The sequence below is a fragment of the Lepidothrix coronata genome, unplaced genomic scaffold, assembly GCF_001604755.1.
Source record: "Lepidothrix coronata isolate B3197 unplaced genomic scaffold, Lepidothrix_coronata-1.0 Scaffold30, whole genome shotgun sequence".
NCBI classification, from domain to species: Eukaryota; Metazoa; Chordata; class Aves; order Passeriformes; family Pipridae; genus Lepidothrix; species Lepidothrix coronata.
The window spans coordinates 3,790,141-3,818,127 of NW_016690210.1; the positions used below are offsets into that span (position 1 = coordinate 3,790,141).

The following is a 27,987-nucleotide window of genomic DNA, read 5'->3' on the forward strand; positions in this document are numbered from 1 at the left end:
ATCTGCAGAGCAAGATCAGTCTCGTCACCAGTGACAGGACCCAAGAGAATGGCCTGAAGCTGAGTCAGGGGAGGTTTAGGTTGGATATCAGGAAAAGGTTCTTCACTCAGAGGGTAGTTGAGCACTGGAACAGGCTCCCCAGGGAAGTGGTCACAGCACCAAACCTGACAGAGTTCAAGAAGCTTTTGGACAACACTCTGAGGCACATTGTGTGATTCTTGGGGTGTGCTGTGCAGGGCCAGGAGTTGGACTCAATGATCCTGATGGGTCCCCTCCAAATCAGCATATTCTGTGATTCAGTGATATTTAAAGATGTTATGTGCATCATCACTGTTAGACCTGGGATAAAATTGCCTGTGAATCTCTTCTTAAGCCAATGCTTCAGGCCCTGCTTTCCCTGTGTTGAGTAGTTCTTGCCAGAATTCTTGTAGGCTTGTCAGCAGGGACTGATTTTGTATTCAGAGGAACCTTGTCCTACTCCTTCCTGGGCAAGTACTTTTCCAAGATGTGAGGAAAAGCGTGTTGGAGCTCTTTCTTTGGGAAGTTACAGTTACTTATCCCTTCCCTGCACCTGAATGCATGAGGTGGGAGACATCACTGGATTTAGGTTTTCCTTGACTTGTGCGTCACAGGAGTGGGAGCGGCTGTTTCTGGATTTTGTGGTTTGGAATGAATGTCCGTTGACAAAGGAAGCAGAGTTAACCTGAGAGGCAGAGGTAACACCTTTGAGAGGGAAGGTGGAAGCCAGATTCATTAGAGCAGGATAAAGCAAATCCAAAGGTGATTCCTTTGAATGAGTAATTTTCATTGTCTTTGAGGTGTGGGTTGTGCAGGCTACCTCTTCAGCCCTGATGTTCCTGGAACTCTAGTCCTGTTCCTGTGGTGACAGGGAGGCTACAATTTCCCCCTCTTTCCTTGGTTGTATCTTGTGTTAGTTGTTGTTGGAGTCACCTTTGGTACTGGATCTAAAATTAACTGAATGATGTTAGAGAGGAACAAGAATTCTCTCAGTCTTCCATGTAAGGATGTTTTGAAGGCCTCTACGACTTTGTCAGAGTACTTTATGTGGGATAAATATACATACACAACATATTTAACTGATGGATTAAAAAGAAATGCTCCAGGATCTCCAAAGTACACTTAATTTATTTATTGCTGGTACCTGGGCTGGTAAGGAAGCTCTGTGTATTGACTGTGTTTAGAAAGGAAAAGATACTGTAGGTTGAAAGGCCCAAAGACTGTTTGGGGTGTGTTTAGGATTCACAGGTGATTAATAGATCTGGGGCCTATACTTTATCATAATCATCTACATAAATATTCTTATTATCCTAAAGATTAATATGATGTAGAGTGAAAAAGGTGGTGGTGATGCTTATCAGAGCATTCTCCACTCACATGCACTTGGGCATTGACTTCATGCTCCATAACTGAAGACTAATGACAAAGTTGTTATATTAAAGGCACTAAATATTTGTTGTTGAATATATGCAAAAGCAGTGTTTCTTTAAAAAAAAATTCCCAAATCACTAACTGTTAATCTTATTGCGTTTTTGATCAAAAATCGTCCTATTTCCTCTTTTATTATAATTATCTATGTCTCTATTTCTCTATTTCTCTATTTTTCTCTCTCTCTCTCTTATATTATTCAAATTTCTTATCCTGACTGGGACTCTGTAAGCCCAAGAACAAGAAATGTAACTGCCTGCATTGTGAAGCTGGTAAACTGAAGCACAAAGGAATGAAAATCTTACCCATGATCATGCAGAAAAGGTTGTAACAGGATGAGGAACTGAACTGAGCTGAAGTTCAGGATCTTAACCATAATGCACATCTGCTGAAATACAACTTTGGAGTTAATTAAAATTCCAGGGATTTGTAGAGAGTTCATCTGTAGGAGAACTTGGGTTATTGAAAGGCAAACAGCACTGAACAAAAGAGCACAGGTGTGGGGATGTAGGTGAAAAAAGAAGTGTGGGGACATCAGGAGCAGGATAGGCTCAGTCTACGTGAACAGTTGGAGAGTTGCTGTGCAAGGAAAGAGGTTGTGTAAAGGAGGAACAGCAAAAAACAGTGATGGATAAAGTGCCATTGAACTGTTGAAGGCAGAAGGTGGTGGAGACCTTAACTTGGATGTTTGCCCTGGCAGGAAAGATGTTAAAGACAGCTGAAATGGCTGTTCCCAGGAGCCTTTTTGGAGAGCACATAGGGAGGGGTGGGGTAGATCAAAGGTAGATCTTAGCTTGGCTGGTTAATGCCTTGAGGCCAGGGGATTACCAGTGCTTGTGCCTTAACCCATAAATGAGAGTTTGATGGTCTGAGTGGGTGTCCCTGGGCATGGTGGAGGTGGAGAAATGCAGTAATTTCCCTCTGTACTCTTGTTCTAGTTCTGGCTGTGCAGAAAGAAACTTGGGAGAGGCTTACACACTGCAGGAAGATCTGGTGAAGGAATAGCTGTCAAAAAAAGTTAGAAGAATTTCTAAATTCAATTATGAATTCACAAAACTAAAACAAATTTGCTTCAGAGAAAGAAAGTGCCCAAAGACGTGCTTTTACCATTGATCAAAATCTCAGTGTGACAAAATAAATGATCTGTGAGAATTGTGTTTCGGTGTCTTCAGTGCTTTGTGAAATTGGCTGCTGTACTTGGACATGAATTTGGACATATAAAGTTGCTACTTAATAACTGAAATTTAAACTTAGTTTAATTTTGGAAACTGGAAAATTTTAGAAACATTAGGAGAAATCTATACAAACAGAGAAAGGAATGCAGAGGCTGACTTGAACTTGAGAAACCAGAATCAAAGGAAAAAACACCAGGGCAAACACAGTGCACAAAACCCAAGTAAAGATAAGGGAGTACAGAATGAAGAGAAGGACAGTAAACTCAACCACATAACAAACTCCAAATGCTTCTTCCACAGCCGGAATGATAATTATTCTTTCAATATAAAGAGAAATTCTCCCATAGAGAGCCAGGCTGGATATGGCAGTGCAAGTGTTTTGTACGTCTCATTCCCAGTTAACAGGACTCTGGCTGGCTGATACTGTCTTATCAAAAGGTCACTTATGCTCCCATGGGGTTGACTGTAGCTTCCAGTGCACTCCAGACCCTGCAAGCCAGAGCAGAGAGGAGCAGCTGGCTGGTTTCCCCAAGGTCAGCCAGCTGAGGAGGAGAGTGGAGCTGCCTGCTGGCCGGGTTCCCAAGGCCGGCTGGATGGAGAGGAAAAGTGCAAGCAGGAAAACAAAGTTACAGTCAGCTCCTCCAATATAACCAATTATCTTAGAGTTTAAGCCTCCCCCCAGGCCTTGAAATAATTGTGATTTTGCCATACTTGATGGTGGCCAAATCATGACCTTGCTGTGTTCGGAGACAGATGAATAAGGGAATGTAAGAAGTCTCCTTGTTTATTGGAGTGAACTCTTTGTGTTGCAGGGATAGTAGTGGTGGCTTCTCCTCCTTTCTGTACAAACTCCAGATGTTAGTCATTCTACTCCTCCCTCTAATGCACTCTTGAGTTGTGCAGAGAGAGAGAGGAAGCTCTGGATACCGCTTAATTTCTTCTGCAGGGCAGGGGAACAGCAGAGACCAAATAATTTGCTGCCCAGCTTCATTGTCAGAAGGCCTTCACTACTAGGGAGGTCTCCTTAAGCAGCTGCTGTGGTTGCCAAATAATCAGAAGCCCCAAGAGACAAGAAGATATGCTACAAATTATGGTGTGGGAGCTCAATGCCATCAGCAGCTCCCTTTCCAAGAGCACAGTAAAGGAAAACATTATTCAATTTCAAATTCAACAATATAAAATGTATCCTGTACGTGTGTATGTCAGGCACAGTGATACCTAATGAAAGCAAAGGATTGCTACAGATATTATCTTTGCAAGACATTTTCCATTTGGAAAGAAATTCTTATCCCTCAGAATAAAATGGGCTTGTGTATTTTACCCTGAAAAGTGATATGAAAAACTAGCTGAAGGCTTATTCACCAAATCTGAGGTGAGTAAACCCTCAGAAAACCCCTCATATTAGAAAATTGTCAACTGTTACATTTTCACTAAAGTTATCATTCAAAAGGATTTGCATGTTCTGACTTATCTGTTGATTTTTGTAGGAGTGAGGCAAGGATTGGCCAAAATTAGGTAAAATATTCTAAAGTTTGTAGTTTTATTAATGCTAATGCAGTGCACTTTTGCATCATGTCAAAATGTGCTAATGACCACCTTTTCTAACATATTTTAGTGAGGGTGCATCTTAAATAGGTGTATAGTATGTTCAAGCAGATAGAGGACAAAATTTGTTATACAGTCAAAGGTCACTAACCAGGATGTTGGATTTGGTACATGTGAAACATCAGGATGCTGAACGGGTCCTAAATAATTATTTTAATGGGAACAAAAACTAAATCTGCTTTGTTGCTTTATTCCCCTGAAAAATTAAGGACTTGTTTTCATTGTAGGAATTAAAATTTAGCAGACAACTCTGATAATGGTAGTAGTGAAAGGTATTTCATAGAAATTAGTCTACAGGGAAATAAAGTGAACAATAAAAAATTTCCGTGGACTAACTTAAGAATAATGCCCTTCAAACACCAAACAAGGCACACAGTGATACCTTTCTCACTCCTGCTCTGCCTTTATCCCTTCTCTCCCCAAGCCCCCCTTCACTCTCATCTACCTCCGAAACAAAACAACAGTGCTGGAAAAGCATCAAACAGGACTCTGGTCCTGGGAAACCATACCATACTCTGGTATGGGAAACCATACCAGATACACGTCTAAAGGGCACTGGAAAGAGATCCAGCTCTGTAGTGAGTGATAATGAGATGGACCTTTCAGCTAATTGTGTCTAATGATCTATTATTGTAGTAGCAGGTTGGTATTGGAACTATTTTTAGCTTTGTAATTTTTCACATTTACTGTATTTAAGTTGCAGCAGATTTTAGAGTTCTTGTAATTTCAAAGTTGTTGGGAATCTATGTGGCAAGTAATTATTTTAATATTATAGGTTGGTGGTTCCTGTCTGGTCTTAGCCAGTGGGTGGACACATTGTAAAGGTGGTGTTAAGAGAGGTGTCTGGGTTGAGAAGCACAACAAAGAGCCTGAGGTTGAACACTGGGCCATCTTTTTATTCTCTGTAGGGTATTTTCAGGGAAGTATGTTGAGGTATTGATACGGTAAAACTTCGACTGTTGTCCTTTTTCTTCTGTTGTAGTGTTAAAAATAAGAATTTAGTCCCAGCTGTGCCAAGCTGCTGTTCTTTGTGAACCTGGAATAAATCATAGCTGGTCATACCTGCAGCTGCATACCTGTCTTTAATGTATGTCTTACAAATTAGTTTAACCTACTAAGGCTGGAGCTTCTAAGTTGATTTTAAAGTACTTGTAAGTTATTTGTAAAATACTTGTACTATCACAAAATTCTCGAAGTTGAAAGGGATATCTTAAGATTGTTTAGTCCACCCCCCTGCTCCAAGCAGAATCAGCTAGAGCCAGATGCCCAGGGCCATGTCCTGTTGGGTTTCAAGAATGGAGACTTTGCAACCTTTTTTGGCAGCCTGTTCTGGTATTTGATCATCCTCACTGTAAAAAGGTGGGCTTGTGGGTTCTGATGGAATTCTGTGTCTTTTAATTGGCTCTCATCCTGTCAATGGGCACCATGGAGAAGAGCCTGGCTCCATCTTCTGCCTTCCCTCCCACCAGGTATTTAAAAATATTGATAAGTGTTCCCCCCCTTGAGTCATCTCTGTTCCACACTGAACAGACCCAGTTCTCTCAACCTTTGCTCACATGAGAGATGTTCCAGTCTCTTACTCATCAACAGTGAATACTTTTGAAGCATCACCCAATTCCTCAATGTATTTGAGAGTTTTCAGCTGATAAATAGCCAGTAGCAGTTTCCTTCTCTTTTAATGTGTTAAATGTAACAAAATTCAATGCTCTCAGAATAACAGTCCTTTCATTTACAGACTATGAATAAGAAAATTCAAGTGTGTACTTTAAGCAAAATTAAAATATCCCTCTCTTCTCTCCTCTCCCCTTCCCTGCCTTTCCTTTTCTGTTGCGTCGTGTTCCTGTTAGAATGCGGGTTGTGAGTTCCTGGCTTTGTATTTTTGAGATGGATTCTTTGCTGCAGACCAGTAATCAGCCCAACTTAGCCCTGTTGTCTCCACTTCCCACGTGCTCCTTGGGGAAGCTCAGTTGAATGTTCTCCATGCTTGATAGGTTACACTTTTTCCTTGCTAGGGCAGTTTTTCCTCTAACCTTAGCTCTGTGTGGCTCTCTTCATCCTGCAGAGTGTACAGACGAATCTTGTCCCTCTCAGACACCCCCACCACATCCTTTATGCACAACTTTTTATGTGTTCTTTTTTAAAAGAAAAATTAATGAGACTAACAAGTACTGGAGACTGCTCTTGCTTTCCTGAAAACGTGAAGAAGACATTTCTTTTCATAATGAAGAAAAATACTTTTAAAATTACAAACCTGTTAAGTTTGCATCAACAAATGGAAATTTACTTCAGTGGTTTCCTGCTTGTCTCAGAAGGTGGCAATTTTCTGTATTAACTTCAGTCAAATACTGGAACTTGAGGTTCCAGAAGACAATCAGTGTATCCTTGTTAATAAAAGGATCCTCTTACCTAATAATTCTTTTGCTAAATGAAGGAAAATTTTTTTTGTCCCTCATGGCTTTATCTGTTTAGGTCCTATCAACATAGAAAATTAGCAAGTCTGGGGAGGGATCCTTAGAGCAAATAATATTTACTGTATGAATTTATCCTAATTGTTTCACAGGAACTATTCTTCGACGGCATCGAATTCCACTTCCACCTCCTCATGAAGATCAGTTCTATACTATACTTCATTTCAATATCAACATAGAAGTAAACTTTTATTCCAGAATATTTAAGATTGTAGATTGTGACCTGTATACAAAAAATTTCCTGAAGAAGATGGGAGTGAGAGTAAATCCTCCTGGAACTCGTCCGCATGATCCATACATCACACAGCGACGACAGGTCAGATGAGGCAGTAGCAGTGAAAACTTGATATTATTAATATGCATTACATAAATTCTTTCTTTAAAAACATATAGGAAGTAGTTATTTCAAAATAATAAATCCCAAGACAAAACTTGCTTTTAAAAATTCTGGTATATGGCTCATTGTACTGTATAATTAAATATAACCAGTTTTCTCCTGATGTGTTCTCACACCTTTTAAAACAGAACAAAATTAATAGGGAAAAATAAAATAAACCTTTCAGTATTGAAAGGAAAAGAAGAAAAAAAGTGTACCTATTCCATGTTCTACTTATGGATTTGCTTGAGTTAATTTAATGATAATAAACACTTTTAAAGTGTTTAAAGGAAGACATAATTGGAATTGTGGTTCAAGCACCCCCATGGCTTCCTGCAGACTCCTTTGTTCTATTCATATGTCATCTTTCATCTCTACCCCACACATTTTTAACAGCTCTTTGCATGTTTAGAGCAAATTCTTCTGCCATACAGAACCCAGAGCCCTGCAGTTTTAAGACTTGTGAGGTTTTACTTGAAGATAGTTCCCTCTTTTATAAGTATATGGGAACACATACACACACATACACACCTGCTCCAAAAATCGCACTCACAGCTCCTACATGCTGTGTGGATTCCCCCTTGCAGGATTTGGGGTCCCTTTTTTTCCCTGTGAATAGTAGTGGGAGTGATGTTTTCTGCAGGTAATAGTGACAGTTTCTTTCAGTTCTGTTTTTGTTGATTAATATGAGTGCAGATGGCACTTGACCCGACTCTGTTAGGACAGTTGGCCCATGATATGCAACCTGTTGTGACAGATCCAGCCTGGCCCTCTGAAAACAGCAAATACTCCTGTGTCTGTTGCATTCAGCTTAGTGCTCATATTGAGGAAACTGCTGCAGGTCTCAGCAGCAAAAATAGAAGGTAACTATGGCTGAGATGTGTAGGACAATTTCCATGTCTCTGAGGTTTTCTCAGGCCAACACGTTGGTTTATCTTTATTCATGCTACCAGCCTTTTTGCAGCATTTGTAATACATCTCCTGGTTGTGGTGACTCAAACTGGCCATGGGTTACTTTTCTCTTGCTCAGGCATTGTAGGTAACAGCTGTGAATATTGACATGTGCTGAGTTGTCTTGGTATTGTCAGACTGTGTCAACATTATATATGGTACTGCATAACTTGCTTAGATTTAATTTTTTTTAAGCAACAAGCAAACCAGTCAAGTATTGTGGATATTTGTGCCTAAAAAGAATGGAGAGGGGAATAAGATTTGAGAAATACGAGCATCAGAAGACAAAAAGTTACTAAAATCTATGTCTTCATGTTCTCAGTTGTTGAGGAATTACAGAAAAGTTATCTAGCGAATTCTGGCTGCCTTATGCTGTCACTTTCCTGTGCCTAATCTGTGGAAGGTGAATTTTTTTTGATTGCCCTGGACTGCTTTGAGTAAAATTGAGTTGGTTTGCACCAAACTCCTGATAGGTGGCCAGAAAACAAATGTACGAAGGAAAGTAAGGAATGCAATGGGGTAGAAAATGACACTAATGAAAAGTGTAGCAAACCACTTAGATTCATATTGCACAGAATCACAGAATCATTTAGGTTGGAAAAGACCTCTAAGATCAGCTAGTCCAACCTTTGAACAATCACCACCTTGTCAACTAGACCAGAGCACTAAGTACCACCTCCAGTAGTTTCCTGAACATCTCCAGGGATGGCGACTCCACCGCCTCCCTGGGCAGCCCCTTCCAATGCCTGACAACCCTTTCTGTGAAGAAATTCCTTTCATATTTTTGGAGATGGTGTCCCATAGATTATGATGTTATTTGGCTCTCTGGCCGTGTTTCATTGCTCATTGCGTCTTCAAGGTTCAGGAAGGAGCAAAAAAGAAGAATAAAAAGGTAAATAACTGAGCTGTAGCATATATGGCTGAAATGCAAAGAGTGCTGCAGATCACCAGGGATATTGGGAGGCAAAATTTAGTTCTGCTCTCCTTATTTTAAGATTTGATGCTCTGAAAGAATGGAATTTCTCCCTCTCAGATTTTTAAGGCCAGAAGATGTATTAGTGGATAAATAGAAATTTAGACAATGACATAAATTGCCACAGTCAACAGTTCTTTCTGTGATTCTATGATTCAATGGTTCAAGCAGTTCAGCTTACAGTGTCCCATCAGTGTCTGTCACCATTCTTCTTTGGAAGCAATTTTGTAGAATGTTTTTTAGATTAGAAGGGTTGTATTGCCCCTTTTAATGCCTTTTGGACAGGATGGATTTTGACTTAGGAAAAACACCATGTTCAGGTCATCATTTGTATGTGTGAACCAACAGTATATAAATGCAGTCCTTGGATTGGTTCATCATCCTGGGATCCAGTTTAATGCAGTGATGCTGGTTTTGCAGCAACCATGACTGTAGGTAGCACCTTGTCATAGGTCACATCAGCTGGAATGTAACTTTTTTTGGGGACTTACTGTTCCCTTTCAGACCAATGGATGTGTATTGAGAGGAGAACATATGCACCCAGTACCTGCCAGCTATAGAACAGGAATCAAAAGTTAATAAGCCAATGTTTTAAAGTTGAAAGACAAAAAAATACCAAAGGGAAAAGAAAGAATCAATTCTTTATGCCACATTATCTGTGAGAAATAATTTTTAAGGAAGTAAATCAGGAAGGGTGATGCTATTTGGAGTTGTAGTCATCTGATTACCATGGGCAATTTGTTGAAAATCTGAGATGTACTATAAATAATTTGACAGTTCTCTGATCTGAAGGACCTTATTGCAAGAAAAACAAGGATTAAAACCAATCCAGAATTGTTTTCGTATATTTTCAGAGGGCACAGTGACCCTGAAAATACTTCTTTGGTAATGGCATAAACGGTGTTTCATGTACTGTAATTATGTGGTGTCATTTGAAAACCCTAACCCCCTGTTTTAAGGTTGGGCAGTACCATGCAGTTGTGATCCTGTTTTTAAGAGCAAATAATTAAAAATATGTTTCTCCTAATTTCTCCTTTCTCAGAGGATTCTGGAGAGTACGAATCCAGTGCGCCCTTACGAGCGCTTTGACACTTTGAAACAATTTCTGGAGTACGATGGACAAGTTTTAGGTTTTACCTGTGCCTGGAATGACCCAGAATGTCTTCATTATGGCCCACGAGAACTTGTTCTTCGTTATTATTTGGCTGATGATACAATTGATATAAGAGAAGTTTTACCAGAAAACTCAGGCCGGGATGTAGTTCCATATTTCCTCAAAAGAGATAAGCTTCCAAAGGTGAGGAATGAAAATTTCAGCGTCATTCAAGTTCTTCCACTAGTTAAGAAATATTGAACGCCTTGTTTTGAAAATCCTGTACTAGAATTGCAATGGTATATAGAAAGTGTTTGCAGAGTATTAATCTTAATTGCATGATTTAGGTTTTGCACATGTATTCATGTAGTAACTTTGTACGTGATGGAAAAATGGCTCAAGGCTTGTCATGTTTAAACTAAGACAGAGATGACCTATGATTTTCTTTCTCCTATATTAGTGTATTGAGGTAAATCTATTAATAAAGCTCTGCAGTAATGGAAGTCCAGAAAAATAATTAATATTGATAAGCTAGTGTGAAACTAAGGGGAATTCAAATTTGATCCATGACTTATATTTGCAGCCTTTGGAAAAGTCAGTTTTAGTATTCCATAGGAATACTACTTTGTAGGAAATGTAATGCGATTTCTTAAAATTGAATTTCTAGATTTGGGACCTTAAGCAAAGTTAGTTAAAACCAATAGGAATCCATCAATAAGCTTTGTCGGGCATTAAGCAGGTGCTTATATGAGAAATCTTCAAATTTCTCAGAGAAATCTTCAAAGGGTTTGAGTCTTCTCTAACCTGTTATGATTATAAAATTAATGAGCTGGATACGCTTCTGTGTCACTTCAGACAGATCCTGATGACAGAATAACATCAGCCAACAGATGGAGTAAAATACTGGGAATCTTTTCCTCCTTTCCTTCTAGCACTGATAATCTATTTGTGATGCCAGAGATGTACATGAGATTTTACAGTAAAAACCTAACGGCAAAATATTACACTTTTCTCACCCTTGTGCATCCTGTATTCTGATAAGCTGATTTATCAGTGGCTCTGTGTTATCAGACCCCTTCTACCATTGAAGTGCATGTTGCAATTTTAAAGGCTGGCTTCTTCCTCTGGAAACTTTGAGAAGGGCAGCAGAGGACATCAGTCAAAAGTTGGGGTGTCAGGGAAGGTGGTAAGACAAAATAACTCATTTTGATTCCTCTGAACCAGCAGTTAATTCATAATTAAAAAATTGTAACATATTAAATTTGATATTACTGGGATAAATTACTATTGCAATTTTGAAACTCACAACAGAAACAAATATACTAACAATTTTGCCAACAGAATCAAGCTGACTTGAAGATCCTATGTGTGTGCAGTGGTTCAGACCAACCCTGAATGGTTCTTTGCATGTTTTTATAATTATTACCAATCAAAAAAATAGCCTTTAGAGCAGATGTTGACAATGATGTGGTGCTTCAGGTGTGTTGACCTTTGCTTTCTGTTTGCTTTCAAGAAAAAATAAGGAGACTTTACCCTTTGATGCACAGTAAGATTCTGGATGCTGCTTCTGGAATATGTACTGGCTTTTGACATACACACTGGTTTTTAGGTTTGGTGGTGTAATCTTACCTTAGAATTTACTAAAAATTCTCCCAGGAAAATACTACGATAACAGCCAGTCTGTAACAAACCTGCTAATTCTAAGGTACCAGAATTCTCTTTCTTCACTCTTAACTGTATTTCTGAAGAGTTGGTCCCTTCTCTTGCAGGATGCTCCCACTGAGATGTTACAGCCGGGCACAATCACCAATTACACTCTTCTCAATGTGTTGGGAAAGTCAGAAAGAAACAAAGGCTACTACATTCGGGACACTCTGCAGGTCAGATATCACTGAACACCTCCAGCTGTTGAATATCTTCATAGTAGTTTTTGTAATTTCTGTGATTGTTATCCTCTGCAACAGAGGGTTATTTATAGAATTGTGCTGCCACTGGAGAATAGCTGAAATGAAACCTACTCAGCTTTACTGTGTGTAAATCACCCGTTTGTAAAAATGAAGTAGCTTAACATGGGGTGAAATATACTTGCAAATGGACTTTGCAGGTTATGTGTTAAATCACACTCACTAAATGACCTGGGTTTTAAGGAAGGTTATGGGATTCTGGGATTTATGGAGCTGCTGTATGAATGTTCCCTCTTTTATTAGACAGGAGCGGTGCGTCAGGAATTTTACAAAGACTGCGACTTGAAAATAGGGGCAGTAATTAATGTTTGGGGAAGGAAGATGGTAATCTGTGATTGTGATGAGTTCACCAAAGAATATTACAGGAAAAAGTACGGAACTGGTAAGCAGTGATAATTATCCTTTCCTTATGAGCATTTTTATACTCCTGAGTTTGACAGAGCTGTCTTCAAAGTTTATTACTGACAAAACATGCTCATTAAAACCTTTTGCAATAACAATCTGTTGTAGGCCATTTGCAGCAAAGCAGTAATTTTGCAGGTGATCCAGAAGAGCTTTCTTATATGTTACTCCATTGAAAACTAACACATAATGCACATGTTCTTTTCCTAACTGCCTCTGTCTTAAAAGGACAACGACAAAATAGTCATATGGATAGACTGCCATTTCTTCTTCTCTCCTTCCCCCTCCCATTCCCATAGCTGTATTTGCAGTCAGAAAATAATAAAGAGCATGTAGTGAGTGGGTAGGTAGAATGAGCTCAATTATTCCCCGTCTTACTATGTTTCATTTTATATGGATGTCAGAATCCTCACATAATAAGATTTTCTGACATGACAGTACTAGTCTATCACATTATTGGTTTTTTTTACAATGCAGTTTTGTGTATTCTGGACCATTAGGGTATGTATCCTGTGAAGTTTCAGCACTAAATTCTGGAAACATTTAGCAACTATGTCCATAATGGAAAAGCATTTTGGAAATGAATAGTGGTTTTCATTTATCTGTTTTTGAATGTCCTCAGTCAGACTTGCTAATGGTTTCATCATGGACATCTACCCGCAAAAATGACTTCATTATTTTCTGGCAGTTTATTCATTCAATAAATGTAACTAAGCATCTAACTGTTCAGAGATGATTGGAAGAATTCTATGGCCTTTCTCTGATATTGTGAAACAAAATATCTGAGCAGGCTATTTCTTTTGCCTTAACTTGTGATTGGATAGAGTGTGTGGATCAGAGCCTGTCTGCTGTACTGGGAGAATTAAATGATATAGCACTGCCATTCAAATACTAAATTTTTTAATTGGGAAAACATGTCTCATTAGGATTTTTTAATGATACCTTTACATGTTTGTACCAAAATAAACCTGTTCTTGCACTAGCCAGTGTGTGAGGAAGCCGTGTTCAATAACCACAGTATTATCTATAAGAATCTATAATAATAGGAGTCTTAACTCCAGAGATGCAAAACAGGGGCTTCTTCCCTGAGAAGCAACATCCTCTATCTTAGCAAAATATCCTGGAACAGTGAATGGGGATTTCTTACTCAGGGCAGGCAGTAACTGAAATGCAGCTGACCATCCTGCACCAAATATGCAGTGCAACCAAGTGTTAAACAAATGCAAAGTCCCTTCCCCTCCTCTAATGCTGGCTCAGTAATGACTGGTGATGTCTCTGGATGTTAAAATGGACCAGAAGTAGAATCAGGGAAGGTTTTAGCTTAGAAGCAGGTTTTGAGAGAGAATGAGTGAGTGTTCACCTTTTACTCTTGGTGAGTAATGCATTTTGTTTGTGTCTGGTGGACATGCAAGGTACTCTCAGTGGGCTCAGTCCCACAAAGTGCTCGACATTCCACCCCGATCCAATTAAACCCTGAAACGTACTTAATTGCAGTTCAAGTCCAGGGAGACCATTTACTTGAGTAAGCAAGCGGATAAATTAGTTCTTACATCAAGGAACAGTACTCAGCACCTCATGGCATCAATCCAGATGTTTTGTTATTGTGTTTTCACATCACTCCCCTTCAAGTCATACTCTTCTGCCAAAGCCGTTAAAGAGGCCGACGTTTATTTTTGAGTCTGCAGTTTCAGTGTAAGTTGCTTGCCCATGGAATTTGCCCTTTAGGAGAATTAAGAGTAGTTTAGATTTTCTCTTAAAGATCATGATTATGATGTCCTATAATATCTCCAGTGTGGACTTCTTACCTCAGTTGTGAAACAGACTTTCAATAAAAACAGGTTTCAACTATTTGTTATACATGTCCTCTTATGTATGGAGCCCATCATGGTAACAATGCCATCCCTCCATGTTTCTGCCACCTCTTATATTGTCCAAGTCTGGTGGGATTTCTCTCATCTGTTCTTGGCTGTAATGCTCAGAGGTGTCTCTCCTCTTCCTCTGAAAGTAGAATTTCTTGCCCGTTTTAATATACTTGTGAAAAGCAGAGTTTTTCCATGGATAAACATAGCTAATGCCCTTCAATAGCAAGCTAATGACATCACTGTAACTTAGAAGTGCTATGAATGCAAGAGAAAATGCATTAATGAGCGATATTACCTGTCCAGACTTGCTAGTGCAGCCTCAGAGGAGGAGAAAAATATTCTATAGCCATGTAGGTGTTGTGGTCACCCTGCTGAAATGGGAAAGAGACTGATGTGCAGTGGGGGGAAGTTGATACTTGTCCTTCTCACTTAATACAGTATCTTAGCACAGAGTTGAGTATAAAGTGTTCTTTCTTAAATAACAGATTACTCCTGAAGGAACAAAACCAGTAAAATCTGGTTTCCTACTGATTTTTCTTTGCTGTGCAGGCACCTCCCAAGCCTTTGTGTTCTGCCTTTCCACGGCACCCTGCAATCCCTCTCCTGTCCCAGCTCTCCTCGCCCTCCCACCCCCTCATTTCTCAGGCTCCTCTCTGACCCGCTGCCTGGGCAGAGCAGTGTGTGGGGTGATGGGCTGGACAGTCCATGTGTGCTCTTGGCCCGGCAGCTGCTGCTGGATAACAGCTGACTCCTTGCTTTCCCCTCAGCGGGGGCATTAAAGCCTCCTGCCAGTTTTCACTAGACTCGTCAGAGGTCAGTGTCTCTGCTGTCCAACCCCTCCACTACATGTGGTGGAGGCTGAGCAGCAGCTTCTAAATTTTCTCGTGCGCCTTTGGATGCCTTTTTTCCCTCAGGTAACTGTAATAGTCGTGAAGTAAGTCTCTGTAAATGGAGATTTACTTTGAATCAGGATAAACACTGTCATGTTTCAGCTGCATGGAGTTCTGTGAGCAGTAAATTTTCTTTAATCCTGCACATAAAAGTTGTGAAGATGGTTTTATTGCCTTCTTATTTTACTTCTTACCTCAGTTGTGAAACAGACTTTCAATAAAAACAGGTTTCAACTGTTTATTATACACGTCCTCGTATGTATAGAGAACAGCATGGTAGCAATGCCATCAATCCATGTTATCACCACCTCTTATATTGTCCAAGTCTAGTGGGATTTCTCTCTCCTCTTTTTGGCTCAGAGGTGTCTACTCTTCCTCTGAAAGGAGAATTTCTTGCCTGCTTGCTATATACTGATATTCAGTATGGTTATCACTCTAATCCAAAGTATGTAGCACTTGACTCTTCCTTAAAATATGCTCTTATCTAGCACATGAGGGTTTTCCTCCAGTTCTTTGATGAGGGCAGAAGGTAATCTTGCAATGTATACCAAAATCTTACAGTGTATATTGAAACTGAAAGCTGACAAGCTCATTTGAGCTGGTTTAATGCTGCCTCTTCAGCAACAAATTCTTCTTGAGGAATTTAGTTTTTCTAACTAAGAAGGCTTTGCTATCTGCAAATTTTTTATACGCTAAAGATGTGGCTGAAGTTGTTTTGTTTCTTGCAGCTCCCAGTGCTTGTTCAAATCTCACTCAGGTTTTGATGTCGTGAGAAAGCTACAAGTATGTGGTACATGTTTGATATATGAGGTGAAATAAACCCCTGTGTACTGCAGTAAGAAAGAGTGAAACTGTCCATGGGAAAAATACCTGTGCTGTTCTTCCTGGAAGTAGAAATTTGTAATTCTGGACTTTCAATTTACTCTCTCTCTCCCCACTGTAAATTCACACTGAAAATGTTGCAACCTGGAAGAAGAGAGCATTGATTCCTTTTCCAGATTGGACATAGGTAATTTTCTTAAGCAGCAGTGATTGCCTTTGAGAGGAATGCATTTTGTGTGTCTCATTCTGCCCTAATCCTGTGTGGCAGAGCAAAGATGAAATGAGTTTTGAGCTCAGGTAGCTGGCTGTTCACAAGTTGCAGAAATGAGGTTTTGTCTGGTTTTGTGAACTGTATTTCTCCATGGCACTTTCTTTCTGAATTTCCTCACTCACAGGAGAGAATCTGAATACACAATCCTCTAAAATCCTGGAAAATATAGGTGGCACAAGGCTGGATATTTGCACTGTTCTCCTTAGTGAATCTAGACAGATGGGGATTGGTCTCTTCTCCCAGGTAACAAGCAACAGGACAAGATGAAACGACCTCGAGTTACACCAGGGGAGTTTACACTGGACATTAGGAAAAACTTCTTGACTGAAAGATTTGTCAAGCACTGGAACAGTGCCCAGGGAAGTGATGGAGTCACCATCTCTGAAGTGTTCAAAAAACATGTGGCACTTAGGGACATGGTTTTGTGGTGGACCTTAACAGTTGGACTTGATGATCTCAGAGGTCTTTTCCAAAGTAATGATTCTATGAATGAAGCCAAGTCATTTTACTTCATGTAAAGGGACAGGATGGGAACCAAAGGGCTGAACTTCTCTTTGGACTTCGTGTCCTGCACGCTTTCGTTGCGAGGGATTTAACATACCCTTGGGGGGCAACACACTATTCCTCCTAATTTGTAGTTTCTTTCTAGTTTATAAATCTAATTTTCATCCGCATGTGCTAAAGTACATAAAAAGGGAAATGCTTTAGCGTTCCTTAATGAATGCCTTATGCACGAGTGTGAATGTGCAGACACTGTGAAGGGCACGGAAACACAGGAGCTTCTTGTCCTCTGCGTCCAGGAGCACTTCTGGCAGGACCTGCGGCAACCGAGGAAAGCGAAGGGGCTCGTGTCTGGTAAAATACGCTGTTACTTGTTGCGTAATTAAGAAATTAACGCTCGCGTTGATGAGCGGCATCAAAGGCCCTCGTCAGCCGCCGTCCTGCCGCGCTGCCACTGGATGGCGCTGCGGGAGCGCGGGAGCCGCCGCCCGCCGCCCTTCCCGGTGCCGCTTTTCCCGGCCATGGAATGGGAATCCTGCGGGGAATCCCGCGTGGTACCCGTGTTGTTCAGTACCTATGGACATCGGGGTTTGCTTTCGTCCTCCGTGTATGCCGATTTACAGGCTGCTTGTTTGCGGTATCAAGAATTGCCTGTAATCAGTGGCATGCTGTGGCGCCGTGAAAAGGTGGTGCTTTGGTGACAAGCAGTATGTAGAAAACAGGGACTCTCACGAAGTTTAATGGGAATCTCGTGGGATTAATAGGATTTAATAAGATCAAGTGCAAGGTGCTGCACCTGTATTGGAGCAACCCCCAATATCAACCCAGGCTGGGGGATGAGCAGGTGGAAAGCAGCCCTGGCAAGAAGCATTGGGGGATGCTGGTGGATGAGAGGCTGGACATGACCCAGCCATGTCCACTTGCAGCTCAGAATTCAACCATGTCCTGGCCTGCATCAAAAGCCCACGCCAGCAGGTCAAGGGAGGTGATTCTACCACTCTACTCTGCTCAGGTGGACCCCACCTGGAATGCTGCATCCAGCTCTGGGGTCCCAGCATAGGAAAGACATCATCCTGTTGGAACAAGTTCAGAAGAGGCCAGTAAGATGATCAGAGGGATGGAGCACCTCTCCTGTGACGAAAGGTTGAGAAAATTTGGTTTGTTCAGCCTGGAAAAGAGAAGTCTTATGGATGACCTAACTGTGGTCTTCCAGTACCTGAAAGGAGCCTAGAAGAAAGATGGAGAGAGATCATTTCCAATGGCATGTAATGACAGGACAAGGGGTAATGACTTCAAACTGAAAGAGAATACGTTTGGGTTAGTTATTAGGAGGAAGCTCTTTGCTGTGTGTGGGGTGAGGCACTGGAACAGGTTACCCAAAGAAGGTGTGGATGCCCCATCCCTGGAAGTGTTCAAGGCCACACTGGATGGGGCTCTAAGCAACCTAATCTAGTGGAAGATGTCCCTGAACTAGATGATCTTTAAGGTTCCTTCCAACCCAAACCATTCTGTGATTCTATGATTTTGGTGCATGTCTACACCTTTCATGGTGAAGATGACTTTAAACATTTCTGAATGGGCTTTTTTTTGCACATGAGCTTGTGTTTTTATGGAGAAAAATCCTAGCGTGATTCTGCAGAACCCCTTTTTGACTGATTTAGGTGAAAGTATCAACTTTTTGAGTCAGACCATGTTCTTCTAAGAGGCAAAGGCCAATGGAGATCTTGTATTTTCAAGTTAAAGAAAAACTCCGAGATCTGAACACTTGCTTTATTTTTCAATTCACACTGCTGCAAGTCAGATCTTGAGTGTTGTGCTTTGATCTTCTAATATAGCCATGTTTAAAACATTTTAATCACAAACCAGTGTTCCAAGTGACAGTGATTTTGTCATCCTCCTCTATTTGCACTAAACCCCATGTTACAAGTTTAGGTTGTTCATCTCTCCTCTGTTCTGGATAGAAAATTTAAGTTTTAAAGAAAAAAAGCCTTTATTTCATGGGATCTGCTTTTATGCACTGGTCACTTAAATCACTCTTTGCCTCCTGGGCTGTGGTTTGTGATCCATCTTCTTCCAGTTTGGCTCATGTGTTTGTCTTTCACTTACTAGCCCAGCCAGCTCTCCCTCTCCAGCCCACCCTGGTGTGAGGTGATGCTGTTCCACATGGACAGTTCTGTGCCAGTTAGCTCTGACCCTCTTATTGCACCTGTGCTGGTGCAGAATGGGCTCTGATGGTTGTGGGGGGCAGCAGGCTGGGCTTGAGGCCACAGCAGAGAGGGCCAGCTGGAACCTGGGCTGCCCAGAAATCGAGGAAAGTGCTTATTCCCGTCTGCTCCGTGCTTGTGAGACCTAATCAAGGTACCGTGTCCCATTTTGGGTCTGCCATGCCAGGAAAGACAGAGACCAGCCAGGGTGAGTTCAAGGCAGGCCCCAGGACAGTCAGGGCTGAGCAACACTTGGGGAGCAGGGTTTTCTCAGCCCAGGAAGGGCCCTGAGTGGCCACTTGTGCCCGCCCATGCGGAGGTGCTGAGACCAGGCAGCCTGGCCCTTCTCAGGGGTACATGGCAGGAGGCACCAGACAACAGGAGTAAGTGGAAACAAGAGTGTCAGAGCTGGATATCAGGAAAAACTTTATTCACTGGGGCAGGCTGTGCAGGCTCTGCCCTGGGAGGTTTTGAGCCCCAACTGGACACAGCCCTGGGCAGCCTGGTCTGACCCGGGGCTGACCCTGTGCTGAGCAGGTGACCACACTAGAGACCTCCCAGCATGACTGACCCTGTGTTCCCATGGCTGAGGTCTTCATTTTCCTCAAGTCTGCCCATTTACTTTTTCCCATATACAAGTTACTTTTTTTCCATTTTTCATTAACCTCATTTAAGCAGCAGACTGTGTTGCTGTTCAGTTTTATGTGAACCCCACTGGAAGCTGGGAGCTGTCCTGCCGTGGAAGGGCAGTGCCGGGGTGCAACAAGGGGCCAAATGGTACAACAAGATTTTCACCAACAGAGGAATAAGGAGGGTCAGGAAAGCAGTGCTTTTAGGAGCAACTTCTATGGGAATTGAGTGCAGGTCCCTGACCAGACACGCCTCTGCTGAATCAGGAGAGCTCCTGCTGTGTATCTGGGATTGTCATTGATCACTGCAGGGAAAGATTTGAGACTGGGAAAATGAGGAAAAACAAAGCTTCCAAAACTCTGGATGTAATGAGATGTGGACTGAAGCGATTGGCTTCAATGCACCAAAGACTTCTTATATATGTATGCTTTAAATAATGAATAAAATTTCATTTATTCATGTATTTATTTTCCTCTGGCCGAAAGCACAGGGCAGGAAACTCATAAGCCAATTATTTACTTAATCATGTTGTCTCAAAGGATAAAACTGAAAAATTAATTTAGAATTTTTAATTTACTATTTTATCCCATTTTGAAACTATATTTGTCTTTCTTTTTGTCTGTGTATCTTAATGATATTTTTCAAACATTTTAAGATTATAGATGAAATCCTGAAACCCTTGAAGAAACAATAATTTTGCTGTCGGCTCAGTGGAGTCTTTTTCTACCCTGTAACAGTAGGAGGGATCCTGGTTTGACTTTGATCAGTGCACTGTTACACAAATAGCCTAATAAGTATTTATATTGGAAGTTTAAATGCTTAGTAGAATGGCTTCATCACATCAGTAATAAATAAGTCTTGCTGTCTTTGTTGTAGTGGATTTCACCCCAGTTCAGTTTAAGACTCCACCACCTCCAGAACCAGAAAAACCTGTTCCCCCTTATAATGGATTTGGTTCCGAAGAGGATTCTCTGATCTCCTGTAAGAAGCTGCTTCCCCAGGCTCCCCTAAAAGATTACAGGAAATTCCTGGTTAAAGACAGGTATTTTGTGTGAAAAATAATTTCAACTTTTTAAATTGTGTATTTTTGTGAAGGAGATAAATGCTATGTAGGGATGTAATTTTTTTTCAGCAAAATATGCAACTCATCAGGCTTTTAAGGGACAAGTGCATGAGGAGTGGGTTAGCGATGTGGTACTTCAATTTTCTGCAAACTCTGCAAAATTTCTCTTTGGAGAAGGCAAATATTCTGACCTTCTCATCTCCTACCTTCTTTCCTCTGCTGTCTTCAGAGGGAGTTTGATGGAGGTCTTAGTCCAGGTATTAATCAGGAATTTTGTGTGATCCCGCAGTCCAACACAGATTTGGTTTTGTGTTTGACTTTCTGATACCTTTTTTGGCTGCTGAATTTACTGTAGCACTTTTAATGCTGTAACCCTTTACTTTTCATTATGAAATGATTTGTCAGGCAGCGCTTGTTGAAGCCTAACAAAAAGAGCAAAGTCTTGTGCTAAAGATTCACCTGTAGATCCCCTGTAAAAGAGGAAAGCTGTTAGAAAAAGGCGTGGGAATATATTCATACAAGTACTGCAAATTATTTAAAACCCAGTCACTTAACAAATATCCAACCGGTAAGATCATCTGGTGGACCTGAATTTGTGGAGATAATCCTGGTATGACGTGCTATTCAGAATTTGATTTGAAAATACACATACCTAAAAGCGTTCTAAATGTTTTCTAAATTTTCTGGAAAGAAACTTGGAGCTTGATTTGCAACTGAACTTGAATACAAATTCATTCCAGACTTGTGGCAGAGAAATAATTTTCCCCTGAAAACTATTCCTTTCTATCTGACTGACTCCAACTGGTTCTGTTAATTTAAGCTGAAAATGGTTTTTGACGAAGTAGTGAATCTTATGCCATTTCCCGTCTAGGTCCAGGAATAACACAATTAATGTATGTTACAAAACTCAGGAGAAGGCATCTCTTAGGGGTGAAGACTTTTCACATGCTCTGTTTTTGACTTCTTAGCTCTTCCTTTGCCTGTTTCAGATACGGCATGGAAAGTAACACGCTGCGCTTCGGTGCAAAATTCATCACGGAAGATCCTATTGACAAGGATCGGAAATTCGTTATTTCCTACTTCCTGAGTGACGACACCATCTCAGTTTTTGAATATACAGAGCGAAACACAGGTAAGATGTAGTAGTGCCTCCAATCAGTCCCAGCTTCCCTGCTCATTTGGTTAGAGCTTCCAGTAAACACTGTGGCCAGACTCAGCACTAGCAGAAGCAGGGATGTGGATTTTCAAAAGCAATGGGAATTACATCAGCAGGTCTACTGTGTTATCTTGAATAGCTGTATGTCATAGTAATTCATGTTCTTCCTCACTCAGAACTACACTGTTCATTGCATGACAGTACTTCACAGTATCCCTTGGGAACTGCAAGTTTAATGCATTAGAACTGTTATTACTTTTTAATTTGAAAATCTGGCCTTTAAACACTTGCTTTGTAACGGATGATAAATAGGGACAGGAAATATAAGACATCAAGAATGAAAGACTAAATCCTTTGTTTTGCAAAATCATGTTATGAAACTTCTACAGCATCCATTGTATAGAAGAGGCTCATGAAAGCCAAACAGCTGTGATACTTTTTAACATACTTTATCATTAATCATGGAGTGTTGAGCATGTAAAGAGTGAGGATTGCCCTGTGCTAGAGTCTGTATGTGTGTGTATAATACTGAACTGAATCCCAAGAGCCAGACTGCCAGTGTCTAAGTGACAAATGCTTTGTTACTTCTCAGTTGCTTGATCCTGTTGCTGGAGCATGGTTGCCAAATGTTGTCATGGTTAAATTCTTTAGACCACTGTGGTCTGTTGTAGGCTGCCTCCAACTGAGAATATGAAAGGTTTTGTGATTTTGTGATTTTCAAGCATCTTTTTATTTCCTTGAAGTGTCTTGTGCACGGATGGAAGGACACAGCACATGGAAGTCATTCTGTAACTCAGAGAGAGAGGGAAGCTTTGGCTAAACATGGAGAGATTGGTGTATTCCTGAGGAGCCCAAAAAACTCGTACAGCAGCAGTTTCAGAGCAGTTAACATCCAGAAGGGCTCTGGCACTTCTTAACATGTGGTATTGGAGGAGTGACTGTTAAAAGTTACTGTTGTCCTCTGATAAACCTATAGAGAGAAAAAAAAATCAGAAAATCACATTCTCTCAAAGACAAAGGAAAAAGAGTGATAGAAGGTTTCCTCAGTTACCATGTTAGGCTCTTGTGGAACTGCCTGAATTGCCCTATATCAGCTTCTTGGCACGGAGCACCTGTGTGGTACTTCAGGCACTGCTGCAATGGTGACCACACCACTGTGCTCAGTACTGCCCTGTTCTCACTGTCACAGCAAGGACTGGCCCAGGGAGGACTGTCCCCTCCCCTTTGCTTCAGGCTCTGGTGCCAGCAGTTGACTGTCTGAGGTCCCCTTATCCCACTTGCAGTTAAGGACTGAGTATTCCTGTGACCCTACACTTCAGCCTTTGCTGAAAATGACTTCTGATGTTAATACTTTTCAGAGCTATGAACATCACATCCAAAAAAAATGAAGGTGTGATGAATATCTAGAGCCTTCTGTATTCCTAGAGAACATTTCCTGTGCCAGTGGCCCTACTAAGTAATTTTGAGTACCCTTATAAGAGTGTGATTTTTGGGAATGTCTGGGTCTTTTCAATCCAAAAAACCTCTGATTGCATCTCTGCTTGTATCCAACCATATTGTGAATGCATATATAGGAGCATCACCTCCAACTAAATTACAAGCAGTTCTCTGAGAAGTGTTTTGAAAATGTGTAGAGTACCTACCTGGGGCTTCATTGAGCATTCCCAGTGTTTCCTGCTTCACTACAACATCAAGATTTAGCACTCCTTATGGCAGCAGTGTCCTGTCATCATTATTTTACTTGTTTCCTGCCATCGAGTGGCCTGTAATTTATGCAACTTCTTTTGTTGCAGCTAAATACACATACACTTATTTATATATTATATATTTATATATAATATATATGTATTGATATATTTATATATTTAAATATTGTGCAATGCTGCATTGAAGAGACAGGACAAGGAGTAGGGATGGGGTAGAGAAGGTACAGCAGCAGTTGGAAAGAGGCCTGGGACTGCAGAAGTTTCTTTGTTCCCACCTTTCTTCTTTTCTTTCTTCTTCCTTTCTCTTCTCTCACTATACCTCCTTCATTTTAGTCATGTCTGAAAGAAAAGTGAATGAGTTTCTTCAGTGTTAAGAATGACAAGGGTTTGCAGAAGTGAGATAAGAGTGGCTAAGGAAAAGGAGTAAGGCATGGAAAATAACCTGACCATCCCTTCTGTGCACAGGTTCAGAGGTTTTGCCTTTTTATTTACACAAACTGGTACCAATTGGCAAATAATGCTTCAGATCTCAATCCTAAAATGGAAGTAATAAGTTGCTCTTAGTTATCCAAGTTTAGCAACCTGAAGGTTGCAGAGAAGTACTTCACACTATTAGTAACACTGTGAAACTCTGTGAAGTCCACAGGGCTGGACATCTTGAAGCGCTTCTTGAGATGGGGGTCAAAGTATGAGAACTTTGGCTCCCCATGCAGAGGATCACATCCCCTTTTTTTGCTCAGTGTAATACCCAGCCAACAGCTGTACAAACACCTGCAAACTCTGATCTGATCTTAATGGAAGAGAGTCTTTCGTTGTGGTGTTTATTTTGTGCTTTGAGCCTGGCTCTTATAGATTTCCATCAGAACTCCTTATCAGGTTTCAGTGCAAAATCTCTAACTTAATGAGATATTTTCAGTCATTTTTCTTTATACCACTTGTAGTGTACTAACCTATAACATTTAGAAAACAATTATGGGACAGAAGTATTAAGATAAGTTTCCAATTAAAGTGCACAATTGCAAGGAAATAGAAAGGTGAGAGTGAAGTTCCAATCTTACAGTGAAATGTTAAATATTAAAAACAATTGCCAGGATTATATAACCTAAAATTTTGTATTTGTTGTAATAGCTGGGTGAAAAGGAATGTGTTAAGATTAGAGTCGCTTTAGTGATTAGAATTGTTTTTTGGTTCAAGCTGGATCTGACCACTACCATAGTGTATTTTTTTCTCTTTTGCTTTTGTGGTGCTAATAAAGCAATTAAGACAGACATTTGCTCCAAACTCTGGTTTGAAAAGTAGTTTGGGTTTCACATTCATTTGTGCCTATAAAAGGCACTTTATTACACTCTTCATCAGCCTTTTATTGGACTTGCATCACTACTTGATATTAAGGTGTCATTAAATGTTACTGAAGTGTGCTTTTGGCTGTTGGCTTGGAAGCTCAAATATCAACAGGAAACAAACCTCAGAGTTGTTGTAGGGCACATATCCCAGTGAAACCAAACGTGTGACAGAATGTTTTCTAGAAATCTTGGTACATGCAGAGCAATCTTGTGGTGCACCAGAAGATAATACTGGAAAGTGAAATGTTGCTTTTAGTATCTTACCTACCCTTGAGTGCCACGTGTGGTTTCTAGTGACACAAATAAAATCATTATAATGTTTAAAGAAATCATGTGACATACCCACCTCACAAAGGAAAGAGCAGATCACAATTAAATTGCATTGGCAGAAGAGTGTGTGGAAGACAAAGACATGTCACTCTTATGTTTTTAAAAAATTCAAAAGCCCTTAAAAAAAAGTTAAAATCCGCAGTCTTCGGACAGTGCTCTCTGAAGTTGTGGGGTTTTTTTTTCCTTTTCTTGGTTTTAACACTTTAGGGATAATTGCCTGCATCTCACTTTTTGCATCTTGTGTTTCTCAAGGGTCAGTTCCAAGGCTGTCAACAGAGTTGTGGGAAAGATTTGGAGAGGCACATTTCTGTCCCATTTTAAAGAAAACAAAAACGGGGAAGGTGTTTGGCAGGCATTCAAATGACACATGTCACAGAATATGCACAATGTAACTGTTGCTGTGGACACTGGCAGAGACAGTCCTTTTAGCAAGGAGAGAGAGGGGAAGAGAGAGAGTGTTAGGAGACAAGAAACTGAAGAACAAAAACTGGTGTTTAAATACAAATCATCTGTTTTGGAGTGTCTTTTGGTTGGTGCTTTGGTGCTTTTCTTGTGTGTTTTTTGTTTGTTTGTTTTTTTGTAAGTAAATCCACAATTAATTATTTTAAATTCTCTTCCCACAGGGATACCTGGTGGGAGGTTCTTGGAAAGAGGTCGCATTAAGAAGCCTGGGCAGGAACTCTTTAAGAGTGAGCTGTCTGAATACTACAAGGCTCATGATCTGTTTGTTGGAGCCAGAGTTTGTTTCCATGGCCACAGCTTTCTTTTGGTGGATGCTGATGAGTACACGTTCAGCTACATGGAGAAGAATGCAAATGAAACAGGCTCTTGTTGCTTTCTATTATCTTTAAGGACTGTGGTTTAGCTATACATTTTTCTGAATTATTTGTACCCAGTTTCCTCACCCAAAGTTCACAGCCCAGTGCTCTCTGCCTAGCAATGGTTTTAGGAGATGCCAGCCAAGGAGTGCATGCAAGTCTGGCCACTCTTTACTGTCCATTCCCCTCTCCTTTCTCAGAATCCACTCATGCTCTATTAGGGGTTGTTAGAAGGTATATCCCTGCCTATTCCTTCTTGAGACTGTTCATGGACCTCTTGTCCCTGAGTTGATGTAACCCTGGTTGAACCTACAGATACTGTGTAGCTTCCACAACTTGCTGTGGTAGCAAGTTGAGAAGTGCACTGCCTGCTATGAAAAAGAAATATCTGATAAAAGAAGTATTTTTTAATCTGTTTTAAAGCAACCTCACACTAGTTTCAATGCCAGTTCTGGAGTGTGGTGAAGAACTCTATTCACTTTATGTACCACCATAATTTTGTAAATCTAGGACATCCTTCCCACTCAGCCTGATCCTGTCCAGTTGAAGATTCTCACCCTTTTTAGTCTGTGCTTGCAAAGTAACTCTGAGATGTGGAGACTGGAGCAGTACACAGTACTCAAGATGTGAGCACATCCAGTTTAGTCTTACTGATGAGGCTGTTTTATTTCTTGATTTGATTTTTTGGGTTCATACTTATTTTTCTGCTGAAACATTTCCCTTGTAATATTAGAAACTCATATCACAGTCAGGAATTCAGACTTACAGCGTGTACTGAGTTTGGCGTTTCCTTCAGAGGGGAGAGCAACAATAAATTGAGAGCTGGGGTGCTTCTGCTGATGTATACTTTATGAGAATGGTGCAATTTCTTTGTAATTTAATGGGGATTAGCACCACCTGCCTTCCCTGGAATAATGAGGAATATCTGCAAAGTGCTTGTGGATGTAAAATACTAAGGCTGGTAAATGCTTTAAGCAGTAAAATAGAAAGCTCTATACATTATCTCTTTACTGCTGGACAGTTTCTCCTTCTAGTAGAATCAAAACCAAAGATATCCTTCAAAACACAGCACATCATTAGATTAGTAAGTGTTCCTTGGAACCTTTGTTTGTATTGAGTATCTTGGATCCAACAGATAAGGTCTTAGTTTTCCAGACTGAATGATTGGACATTAACAAAATAAAACCTGAAAAATAGGAAGAGGCAACATTGGAAATACTTCATTAAAGTGAATTTTGAAACATTCTTTTCACGATTAAGATTTTAAAGCAGCTGGTAGGAAAAAAAAGGTTGATTCTCGCAATGACAGCTTCTTCATTCACATCCTTTGACTAGAGTTCCAGAAGTAAGGACACACCTTGTTTGCCTCAGTTCATCAAGGGGTCACATGCTCAAATCACAACAACTTCAGCAGTCATAAGAGAAGAACAGAGCTGGAAGATAGTTTAAAGAAGGGTGAACAATTTAAAGATCACTATTTTTCAGTTGTTTCTAAAATTTGAAAATAAATAACTTTCCTTCTGAATAGACAGAGGTTTTCTTTCAGCAGGACACATCAGTATGATTTTGAAAACTGGTGAAAGAAATCCATATGGAATGTTTTTCTTCTAGAAATTGCCATTTTGACCACAGTAATTTAGATGAAATTTTGATTGGTAATCATAGTCCAGGTGGATACTGAAAATCTGTTTGACACCATATTATGAAAGTTTCAATTTTCTGTTTCAAAATTGTACTTGTTGTATTGTTTTTAAGTTATAAGTAGAGAAAAATCACCGAGTTATATCATTTTGACTACTACCTGTACTGAAAGTAACTTTAAAGGTCTAACTCAAAACTTTTCAGCACTTCTTTTCCGATTTGAGGGACAAAATATTTCTTTGGAAAGTGCCAATTGTCTTCTCTAAATCTGAGAAAAACCTGCAACCACTGATGTAT

The 27,987-nt window shown here is 40.4% G+C and overlaps 1 protein-coding gene across 2 annotated transcripts in view; it reads left to right on the plus strand.

The window, feature by feature from the left end:
• Positions 1-27,987, plus strand: part of EFHC2 (EF-hand domain containing 2) — a 60,248-nt gene that overhangs the window by 15,589 nt on the left and 16,672 nt on the right. For both annotated transcript variants that reach the window (XM_017810864.1, XM_017810866.1), the window contains exons 4-10: positions 6,787-7,010; positions 10,037-10,291; positions 11,857-11,967; positions 12,295-12,433; positions 20,510-20,675; positions 21,686-21,828; positions 25,855-26,049. In XM_017810864.1, the coding sequence (XP_017666353.1) occupies positions 6,787-7,010; positions 10,037-10,291; positions 11,857-11,967; positions 12,295-12,433; positions 20,510-20,675; positions 21,686-21,828; positions 25,855-26,049 (1,233 nt within the window). The remainder of the gene's footprint in view (positions 1-6,786; positions 7,011-10,036; positions 10,292-11,856; positions 11,968-12,294; positions 12,434-20,509; positions 20,676-21,685; positions 21,829-25,854; positions 26,050-27,987) is intronic.